The sequence below is a fragment of the Salvelinus sp. IW2-2015 genome, unplaced genomic scaffold (assembly GCF_002910315.2).
Source record: "Salvelinus sp. IW2-2015 unplaced genomic scaffold, ASM291031v2 Un_scaffold1641, whole genome shotgun sequence".
NCBI lineage: Eukaryota > Metazoa > Chordata > Actinopteri > Salmoniformes > Salmonidae > Salvelinus > Salvelinus sp. IW2-2015.
Genome location: NW_019943055.1, coordinates 49,071 through 61,107, shown reverse-complemented (window position 1 = coordinate 61,107; position 12,037 = coordinate 49,071). Strand labels below are relative to the sequence as shown.

Sequence of the window (12,037 nt, the reverse complement as noted above, 5' to 3'; positions counted from 1 at the left end):
AGGAATAAAACGAAAAATAGAACAGTTGTAACGGGACAACGAACACAAAACCATAAAACACACGTACGACTGGCGACAACACAGTCTTGGAATTCAGATGGCTATGTATGGTTCTCAATCGAGAGACAACAATAGACAGCTGCCTCTGATTGAGCAACCACACCGGCCAAACACCATAGAATATAAAACATAGAACAAAAACATAGAATGCCCACCCCGAACTCACGCCCTAACAAACCAAATAGAGACATAAAAAAGACTAAGGTCAGATGCAATACAATCTTCATCAAATGTTTTATAATTAATCTGCAGATAATCGCAAAAGCATGGTATGCAAATTAGTATGCAAATTAAAGGCCAATGAATCTCATCCTAACGATGCGATCGGTTCCACACGTCACCTAAAGATTCTGGTTAAAAAAAGCAATCGTTCGCCGACACCTAACCTTGCCTACACTCTACGGTCACTTTAGCGTCACACGGCATCTGTTTGAGTGGCGCTTTTTGCTGTTTTTTGTTTCAAGCTAGTTGCTGTTAGCTATCTCTTTAAAAATATGACTGTGAAACATGTTGCATTTAAACTTTAGATGACAGCGTTATGTGGGATGGTGATGAAAATGCATTATCAAATGGAAAGTGGATAGCTAGTTTTGATTCATTTGGAATGAAATGGTTCTGCTTTATATAGTTCTGATTTTATGGGCCCTACTGGATGTGAATGGGCAGCATGATTTCTTTAACTATTTGATGCTGTGTGTGACTGCTGTTGCCTGCTGTCAGCGTCTACATTGAAGTCGGAACGTTATACATACACTTAGTTTGGGAAGTCATTAAAAACTCGTATTTCAACCACTCCACAAATTTCTTGTTAACAAACCTATAGTTTCTGCAAGTGTCAGGACATCTATTTGGACATCACAAGTCATTTTTCCAAACCATTGTTCAACCAGATTATTTCACCTTATATTCACTGATATCACAATTCCAGTGGGTCAGAAGTTTACATACACTAAGTTGACTTCCTGATAACAGCTTGAAAAAAATCTAGAAAACTGATGTCATGGCTTTAGAAGCTTCTGATAGCTAATTAATTTTTTTTTCATTTGGAGGTGTACCTGTGGATGTATTTCAGGGCCTACCTTCAAACTCAGTGCTCTTTGCTTGACATCATCGGAAAATCAAAAGAAATCAGCCAGAGAAGAATTGTAGACGCCTCCACAAAGTCTAAGATCATTACACTTGTGAGCAATTTTCCCAAACGCCCTTGAAGCGTACCACGTTTCATCTGTACAAACAACATTGTTTACGGCAAGTATAGAACACGCAATGGGACCACGCAGCCGTCATACCGCTCAGGATACGGAGAACGCGTTCTGTCTGGCCTAGAGATGAACGTAGACGTTGGTGCGAAAAAGGCAATCTAATCCCAGAACAACAGCAAAGGACCTGTGAACGATGCTGGTAGGAAACAGGTAACAAAAGTATCCATATCCAACAGTAAAACAAAGTCCAATATCGACATAACGTGAAAGCGGCCGCCTCCAAAACCCCATAAAAAGCCAGACTACAGATTTGCAAGACATGGGACATTGTGAAGATCGTACTGTTTGTTCATTTGGCTCTTTAATTTCCATACCTAATTTGCATACCACTGCTTTTTGGCGATTATCTGCAGATAAATTATAAAAACATTTGATGAAGATTGTCATGCACTGACCTTAGTTTCTTTTTTATGTCTCTATTTTGGTTTGTTCAGGGCGTGAGTTGGGGTGGGCATTCTATGTTTTTGTTCTATGTTTTCTATTTCTATGTGTTTGGCCGGGTGTGGTTCTCAATCAGAGGCAGCTGTCTATTGTTGTCTCTGATTGAGAACCATACTTAGGTAGCCTTTTACCACCTGTGTTTGTGGGTAGTTGTTTTCTGTTTTGTGTTGTTGCACCTTACAAGACTGTTTCAATTTTCGTTTATTCACTTTGTTATTTTGAATTTAGTGTTCAGTTTTCAATAAAGCATGAACACTTACCACGCTGCGTTTTGGTCCGATCCTTCCTGTTCATTAGACGGAGAAGATTGTTACAAAGATGCTGAATTCTCACTGCAGGAACAATAGGTCGTGGAGAGAGAAACTCATTCTGGTCAAAAATATGATAAAAATAAAACAGATTGAAGGTTGTGAAAGATAATGATACTTAAATGGTATTATTTAAGATATTGATTTAGGCCTAGTGATTTGATTAATGTGTTGACGATGAAGTAGTCAACTGCTGCTTTCTGTGTAGTAAAGCCCATGTTTAACACCTGCTTCATTCTTCAATCACACCTTTAGGTCTATGCGCCTGATGTTGTATAAAAGTGAGGGGTCTGGGGGAACTCCCTCTGATTTTTTTTGCCATTTTCCTGTCATTCTATACTGAACAAAAAGATAAACTCAACATCAAAGATTTTACTGAGTTACAGTTGATATAAGGAAATCAGTCAATTGAAATAAATTCATTAGGACCTAATCTATGGATTTTACATGACTGGGTATACAGATATGCAGATATGCATGTGGTTTGGATGTACTGCTAAATCCTCTAAAATTACGTTTGAGGTGGCTTATAGTAGAGGAATGAACATTAAATTATCTGGCAACAACTCTGGTGGACATTCCTGCAGTCAGCATGCCAATTGCACGCTCTCTCAAAACTTGAGACATCTGTGGCATTGTGTTGTGTGACAAAACTGCACATTTTAGAGTGGCCGTTTATTGTCCCCAGCACAAGGTGCACCTGTGTAATGATCATGATGTTTAATCAGCTTCTTGATATGCCACACCTGTCAGGTGGATGGATTATCTTGGCAAAGGACAAATTCTCACTAACAGGGATGTAAACACATTTGTGCACAGCATTTGAGATAAATACACTTTTTGTGTGAACGGAATATTTCTGGTATCTTTTATTTCAGCACATGAAACATGGGACCAACATTTTACATGTTGCATTTATATTTTTGTTCAGTGTATAATGTTTCTCAACAGTGAATCCATGTTGACAGAACACAAACTTTTTCTTAGATTTTTGCCAAAACAAATGACAATGAAAGAGTAGATTAGACTCGTTTTTCTGACTAGGTTACTAATCTACCGCCTTCCCTCAAAGTCCCACCCACAGTGATTGATTGACAGGTCTGTAACCCTATCAACTCCGTGACTCACAAACAACCTGCCCCATTCCCTGGCAATCCCAACCACAGTGATTGACTGTTAAAGGGTTAGTTCACCCAAATAMAAAAATGACACATTGGTTCCCTAACYCAATAAAATACATAATTTGAAGAACAAACATCATTATAGCAATTCCTATCTTGCAGTAAATATGACTTTAATCTAAAGGTTTAATGTTAAAAAAGGTTATCTTACTTAGAAAATAGTGCTGATTGTATAGGCTTAGACGATATCCAAAACAACTAAAAACAAGCCGAATTCATACTGTCTCTCTGATTTCATTTTCAGTCATTTTATTTGTATAGTCATGTCTTTCTACTCAATACCAAAATGAATTTAACCATTCTGTGAGGTAAAGTTGTTAAAGTATTCAATAATTTAGCTGTGTATTTCAGATGGAATTAAAGGCATTAGAATGTACCAAAATAGCTTGTTCTGATATTTTTTTCAAGGGGGCATGTCACCCGGACCCCCCCAGCCTGGAACTCCCTGGCTGGCTACTRTTTCTATTTGGCTGGAAACTCCATGTACTTAGGGAAAACACTGTAGATAGAGAATAGAGGTTTTTTGAGACCCAGACAAACTGAAATGAAAGCTGGGGTTTTAGCCCATAAGCCACTGATTCTGATTACAGTGATTATATTCCTGGAAGCCCTTGCATTGTCATTAATCTATCCCTATGATTACCACAGAGAATTACAGCCCAACTGATTGTGGTCCACAGAGGTGATTTCTCATGACCGGGCCCCCAACACACACACACACAAAACGAGCTTGCACGGATGCACACACATACACATGGACGAACACAGTCGCGACCCGCGCAAAACACATAAAAATAGACAAACAGACACATACTGCACACACACACACAAAACACCAAACTCACACACACAATTGCAGGAGAATACAGTCACACACCTCTCGAGATTATTAAGCTGCTAATGGAGCAGATAGTAACTAATGATCGTATTCGTCTTCACAGATATTCACACACACAGAAGATGGAGATGAGTATTTTGTTCACAGATGTCTCTCTCTCTCTCTCTCTCTCTCTCTCTCTCTCTCTCTTCTCCTCGTCTCTCTCTCTCTCTCTCTCTCTCTCTCTCTCTCTCTCTCTCTCTCTCTCTCTCTCTCCTCTCTCTCTCTCTCTCCTCTCTCTCTCTCTTCTCTCTCTCTCTCTCTCTCTCTCTCTCTCTCTCTCTCTCTCTCTCTCTCTCTCTCTATCTCTCTCTCTCTCTCTCTCGGCAACAAATAGCTATGTGGTGAGGCTGCACCAGTCTCAGCCATGTGTTGCCATGGAGGCGTTCCCGTCACCTAGCAACCCAGTGCATTAATCGGTTCGTGAGGAGCTAACTCGTGGCAGACGGTCGTTCAGCCTTTGTCCTCCCTCTCTCCCCCTACTTCCCTCGAGACTCCCTCTTCCCCTCCTCCCCCTCTCCCCATCCAGATGCCTATGGGGTGTGAAGGAATGTGCCTGGTTGCTGAAAAGATACCCAGCATGCTCTACCCTTTCTCACTTCCTCTTTCTGCCCATAGAACCCCTAAATGTTCTGGATGTTCTATACCCTAACAACCAGACATACTGTAGAGCCTGGCTATACCCTAACAACCAGACATACTGTAGAGCCTGCCTATACCCTAACAACCAGACATACTGTAAGAGCCTGGCTATACCCTAACAACCAGACATACTGTAGAGCCTGGCTATACCCTAACAACCAGACATACTGTAGAGCCTGGCTATACCCTAACACCAGACATACTGTAGACCCTGGCTTATACCCTAACATTGACCATCATACTTGACCTGACATTGATACTGTCTCAATACCACTCACTGAAGGACACTGAACATGCCTGTTCTTCACATGCTGTTTACCGACTACAGAATTTTTTACTTGCTCTTCCTCTCCAATAACCTGTCCACAACACAGTTGAAGTCGTAAGTTTACATACACTTAGGTTGGAGTCATTAAGACACGTTTTTTAATTTAACAAATATAATTTTTGCAAGTCGGTTAGGACATCTACTTTGTGCATGACACAAGTCAATTGTAAACAATTATTTACAGACAGAATATTTCACTTACAATTCACTGTATCACAATTCCAGTGGGTCAGAAGTTTACATACACTAAGTTGACTCTACATATAAGCAGCTTGGAAAATTCCAGAAAATGAATGTCATGGCTTTAGAAGCTTCTGATAGGCTAATTGACAAGCATTTGAGTCAATTGGAGGTGTACCTGTGGATGAGTTTCAAGGCCTACTTCAAAATCAGTGCTCTTCCTTTGACATCATGAGAAAATCAAAATAAATCAGCCAAGACAATTGTAGACCTCCACAAGTCTGGTTCATCCTTGGGAAACAATTTCCAAACGCCTGAAGGTACCACGTTCTTCTGTACAAACAATATTACGCAAAGTATATAAAGACGCAATGGACCACACAGCCGTCATACCTCTCAGAAAGGAGAAGCATTTCTTGGTGTGAAAAGTGCAAATCAATCCCAGAACAACAGCCAAAGGACCCTGTGAAGATGCTGGAGGAAACAGGTACAAAAGTATCTATATCCACAGTTAAACGAGTCCTATATTCGACATAACCTGAAAGGCCGCTCAGCAAAGAAAGAAGCGCACTGCTCCCAAAACCGCCATAAAAAAAGCCAGACAACAGTTTTGCAACTGCCACATGGAACAAAGTTTAACTTTTTGGAGAAATGTCCTCTGGTCCTGATGGAATAAAAATAGAACTGTTTGGCATAATGACCATCGTCATGTTTGGAGGAAAAAGGGGGAGGCTTGCAAGCCGAAGAACACCATCCCAACCGTGAAGCACGGGGGTAAGCAGCATCAATGTTGTGGGGTGCTTTGCTGCAGGAAGGACTGGTGCACTTCACAAAATAGATGGCATCATGAGGACTGAAAATGATGTGGATATATTGAAACAACATCTCAAGACGTCAGTCAGGAAGGTAAAGCTTGTCGCAAATGGTCTTCCAAATGGACAATGACCCCAAGCATACTCTCAAAGTTGTGCCAAAATGGGCTTAAGGACAAGTCAATGTATTGGGAGTGGCCATCACAAAGCCTGACCTCAATCCCTGTAAAAAAATGTGTGGGCAGAACTGAAAAAACATGTGCAAGCAAGGAGGCCTATAAACATGACTCAGTTACACTAGCTCTGTCAGGAGGAATGGGACAAAATTCACCCAACTTATTGTGTGAACCTTGTGGAAGGCTCACTGAAAACGTTTTGACGCTAGTTAACAATTTAAAGGCAATGCTACCGAAATACTAATTGAGTGTATGTAAACTTCTGACCCACTGGGAATGTGATGAAAGAAATAAAAGCTTAAATAAAAATTTCTGCTTACTATTATTCTGACATTTCCCATTCTTTAAATAAAGTGGTGATCCTAACGGATCTAAGACAGGGCAATTTTATTTGGATTAAATGTCAGGAAATTGTGAAACACTGAGTTTAAATGTATTTTGCTAAGGTGTATGTAAACTTCCAACTTCAACTGTATGTCCTTTCCAGGCATGAAGTCTCAATAGGAAATGTATTCACCTTTATTCCCCTCTTCCATGCGTGTATAATAGTAGTGGAGAAATGGACATCTTCTTTTTTCTACCATCGTCCAATTTGTTCTACCTCCCCATCCTCATTGTTAGAAATTACACTTCTACGTTTTACGTCGAGCCAACTATTCCCTCTTACACATCCAGTGGTTCTGCGAGCCAACCTGCCCACCGTCTGACTGGCTGACCGACTGTCTGACTGGCTGACCGACTGTCTGACTGGCTGACCGACTGTCTGACTGGCTGACCGACCTGTCTGACTGGCTGACGCGACTGGCTGACCGACTGTTTGACTGCTGACCGACCGTCTGACTAGACGCGAGCCGTCTGACTGGCTGACCGGACCGTTGACTGGCTGACCGACTGTTCCGGTCTGACTGGCTGACCGAGCCGTCCTGACTGGCTGACCGACCGTCTCTGAACTGGCTGACCTGACCCGTCTGACACCTGGCTGACCGACCGTCTGACCGGACTGACCGACCGTTCTGAACCGGCTGACCGACCGTCTGAACCGGCTGAACGACCGTTCTGACCGGCTGACCCGACCGTCTGCACTGGGCTGACCGACCGCGTCTGACTGGCTGACCGACCGTCTGACAGGCTGACCGAGCTGTCTTACCGACTGGTCTGACTGGCGCTGACGGCGACCGTCTGCCGGCTGAACCGACCGTCTGACCGCTTGACCGACTGTCTGACCGGCTGACCGACTGGCTGAACGCGGCTGACGACGACTGGCTGACGGCTGACCGACTGGCTGACCGACTGTCTGACTGGCCGACCGACTGCTGGCTTGTCTGACTGGCCGACAGCTGTCTACTGGCGACTGACTGGCCGACCGGCTGTCTGACTGCCGACAGGCTGTCTGACTGGCCGACCGACTGTCTGACTGGCCGACGCGACTGTCTGACTGGCCGACCCGACTGTCTGACTGGCCGACCGACTGTCTGACTGGGCCACCGACTGGTCTCTGTATGATCGGAGGAGAAGAGAAGAGAGAGGAAAAGATCTCTAGATGATCGATGATTCCCCTCTGACATTCCCCTGCTGGGATGACCAGAGAGGAGAGAAAACAAGAGGGATAGAGAGAACAAGGAGAGGAAGGGAAAAGGAGAGGGAGAGGGTTGGTGTTGTGGGGGTAACAGGGAAGTATAGAGGGGTAAAAAGAGGGGGATGTGGGGAGGAAGGGAGGGAATAGAATGTGCAGATGAAATGGGAGAATTGGTTGGAGGGATATTGGGGGGACAAAAAGAGAGGGAGAGAAAAGAAAGAACAGAGGAGGAGAAGTAAGAGGGCGGAAAGTGAGGGAAAGAGTGGATGAAGGGGAGTGTATGGAGGGGAGTGTGGGAGGGGAGTGTATGAGGGGAGTGTGTGAAGGGAGTGTATGAGGGGAGGGTGGGAGGGAGTGTATGAGGGGAGCGTGGGAGGGGACGTGTATGAAGGGTGAGTGGGATGAGGGGAGTGTGTGAAGGGCGTGTATGAAGGGGAGTGGTGTGAAGGGAGTGGTATGAGGGGAGTGTTTTGTGAAGGGAGTTGTATGAGGGGAGCGTGTGAAGGGAGTGTGTGAAGGGAGTGTGTGAGGGGAGTGTGTGAAGGGAGTGTATGAGGGGAGTGTATGATGAGGGGGTGTGAAGGGGAGTGTGTGAGGGGAGTGTGTGAGGGCGGAGTGTATGAGGGGAGTGTGTGAAGGAGTGTGTGAAGGGAGTGTGTGAGGGGAGGTGTGTTGAGGGGGGGTTGTGTAAGGGAGGTTGTGTGAGGGGGAGTGTATGAGGGGAGTGTATGAGGGGAGTGTGTGAAGGGAGTGTGTGAGGGGAGTTGGTGTGAGGGGAGTGTGTGAGGGAGTGGTGGAAGGTATGTGGTATGAGGGGAGTGGTGGGGAAGTGTGAGAGGGGAGTGCTGTGAGGGGAGTGTGTGGAGGGGAGTGTATGAGGGGAGTGTGCGGAGGGGGAGTGTGCGAGGGGAGTGTGCGGCGAGGGGGAGTGTATGGGGGAAGTGTGTGTGTGTGTATTGTGTGTGTGTGTGCGTACCGTGCACTATACTGGTATACAAATGTATTGTGGACATCCCTTCAAATTGTGGATTTGACTATTTCAGGGACACCTGTTGCTGACAGGTGTAATTAAATCGAGCACACAGCCTTGCAATCTCCATAGCAAACCTTGGCAGTAGAATGGCCTTACTGAAGAGCTCAGCCCCGTCCATAGGATGAACGAGTCAGTTTCGTCAAATTTCTGCCCTGCTGGAGCTGCCCCGGGTCAACTTACTGTAAGTGCTTGTTATTGTGAAGTGGATACATTAAGGAAGCAACAATGGCTCAGCCAAAAAAGTGGTAAGCCACACAAGGCTCACAGAACGGACCGCTGAGTGCTGATGCGCCTAGCGTGTAAAATTGTCTGTCCCTCTCGTTGCAACACTCACTACCGCCGAGTTCCAAACTGTCTTTGGAAGCAACAATCAGCACAAGAAGTGTTTGTCGGGACTTCATGAAACAGGTTTCCATGCCGAGCAGCTGCACAACAAGCCTAAGATCACCATGCGCAATGCCACAGCGTCGGCTGGAGTGGTGTAAAGTTCACCACCATTGGACTCTGGAGCAGTGGAAACATATTCTCTGGAGTGATGAATCACGCTTTGGCAGATGCCAGGAGAACGCTGCCTGCTCGAATGCATAGTTGCCAACTGCAAAATTTGGTGGAKGRGGAATAATGGTCTGGGGCTGTTTTTCATGGTTCAGGCTAGGCCYCTTAGTTYCAGTGRAGGGAAATCTTAACACTACAGCATACAATGACATTCTAGAYKATTCTGTGCTTCCAACTTTGTGGACACAGTGTGGAGAAGGCCCTTTCTTGTTTCAGAATGACAATGCCCCCGTGCTCAAAGCGAGGTCCATACAGAAATGTTTTTTTTCGAGATCAGTGTGGAAGAACTTGACTGGCCTGCACAGAGCCCTGAACTCAACCCCATCGAACTCCTTTGGGATGAACTGGAATGCCGACTACAAGCCAGGCCTAATCGCACAACATCAGCGCCCCGACCTCACTAATGCCYTCGTGGCTGAATTGATGTACAGGTTCCTGCAGCGATATTCCAACATCTTCCCAGAAGAGTGCAGGCTGTTCTAGCAGCAAAGGAGGGGCACCAACTCCATATTAATGCCCATGATTTTGGAATGAGATGTTCGACGAGCAGGTGTCCTCATACTGTACTTTTGGTCATGTAGTGTACGTGCGTGCACATGTGCGAGATAGACTGTGAAAGGTGTGTGGTTATCTGTGATATGCCTGAGGGAAAAGCAAGGGAGGGGGGAAATGCTACATAGGAGGAGTAAATGAGTGGATAGAATGAGTAAAGAGAGAGTGAGAGGTGTATAGTTACCTGTGATATGCCTGAGGAGAGGTGGGAGAAGAGGTGAAGGGGGTAACCAGTCCCGGGGAGTAGGGGTGGTACGGGGTCTTCTTCAAGGCCTGGATCAGGTTGTGTCTGTATTCTGGATCTATGGACCACAACGAGCCTTTACCTATACTCTGAGAGAGGGAGCGAGACAGAGGAGGGAGATGAGGAAGAAAAGAAAGAGGATTATTTAGCTAACAACATGAAAACACAGGAATCTTGACCATTTGGACGACGGCTGTATGGCTACCATCCACTGTCCCTCAGAAACCAGTCTACAGAGAGACATTCTTGAGATGTTTGCTTCAATATATCCACATAATTTCAGTCCTCATTAAGGACATTTTGTGAAGTGCACCAGTCTCTCCTTGCAGCAACATGACGCATGATGCTGCCCCCCGTGTTTCACGGTTGGGATGGTGTTCTCGCTTGCAAGCTCCCCCTTTTTTTCCACCAAAAAATGGCCAACAGTTATATTTTTGTTTCATCAGACCAGAGGACATTTCTCCAAAAAGTATGATCTTTGTCCCATGTGCAGTTGCAAACCGTAGTCTGGCTTTTTTTTATGGCGGTTTTGGAGAGTGGCTTCTTTTCCTTGCTTAGTGGCCTTTCAGGTTATGTCGATATAGGGCTCATTTTACTGTGGATATAGATACTTTTGTACCTGTTTCCTCCAGCATTTTCACAGGTCCTTTGCTGTTGTTCTGGGATTGATGTGCACTTTTTGCACCAAAGTACATTCATTTAGAGACAGAACGTGTCTCCTTCCTGAGCGGTATGATGGCTGCGTGATCCATGGTGTTTATACTTTGCGTAGCATTGTTTGTACAGAGAATGTGGTACCTTCAGGGGTTTGGAAATTTGCCCAGGATGATCAGACTTGTGGAGGTCTACATTTCTTTTCTGAGGTCTTTGCTGATATCTTTTGATTCCCATGATGTCAAGCAAGAGGCACTGGTTTGAAGGTAGGCCTTGAAATCATCCACAGGTACACCTCCAATTGACTCAAATGCTGTCAATTAGCCTATCAGAAGCTTCTAAAGCCATGACATCATTTTCTGGAATTTTCCAATCTTTTTAAAGCACGTCAACTTAGTGTATGTAAACTTCTGACCCACTGGAATTTTGATACAGTGAATTATAAGTGAAATAATCTGGCTGTAAACAATTGTTGAAAAATTACTTGTGTCATGCACAAAGTAGATGTCCCGATTGACTTGCCAAAACTTATAGTTTGTTAAAGAGAATTTGTGGAGTGGTTGAAGATTAGCTTTATTGCTCCAACCTAAGTGTATGTAAACTTCGACTTCAACTGTATAGACAGTGCAGTCAAAGGTTGGACATACTACCATTACAGTGTTATCTTTATTTTTACTATTTTCTACATTGTGGAATAATAGTGAAGACATCAAAACTATATAAAAACCATAGGGAATCATGTAATTACCAAAAAAGTGTTAAACAAATCAAAATCTATTTATATTTGAGATGCTTCAAAGTAGCCACACTTTGCCTTGATGACAGCTTTTCCACGCTTTTACTTTTACTTCACTACATTCTGAAGAAAATAATGTACTTTCTACTCCATACGTTTTCCCTGACACCCAAAAGTACTCATACATTTCGATGCTTTGCTGGACAGGATAATGATCCAATTGATGTACTAACTATAAAACACGTGGTCATCTCTCTCCTCTCCTCTCCTCTCCTCTCCTCTCCTTCTCCTCTCCTCTCCTCTCCTCTCCTCTCCTCTCCTCTCCTCTCCTCTCTCCTCTCTCTCTCCTCTCCTCTCCTTCTCTTTCCCTCCCCTCTCTTCCTCCTCCTCCCATGTCCCTCGCTGCTTCCTTTCTATTGT

General features: G+C 44.4%; 1 protein-coding gene across 1 annotated transcript in view; it reads right to left on the bottom strand.

The window, feature by feature from the left end:
- LOC112071557 (forkhead box protein N3-like) overlaps positions 1 to 12,037 on the bottom strand; it is a 69,949-nt gene that overhangs the window by 39,642 nt on the left and 18,270 nt on the right. Inside the window, exon 2 of the mRNA XM_024139004.2 lies at positions 10,168 to 10,316. Within this exon, the coding sequence (XP_023994772.2) occupies positions 10,168 to 10,316 (149 nt within the window). The remainder of the gene's footprint in view (positions 1 to 10,167; positions 10,317 to 12,037) is intronic.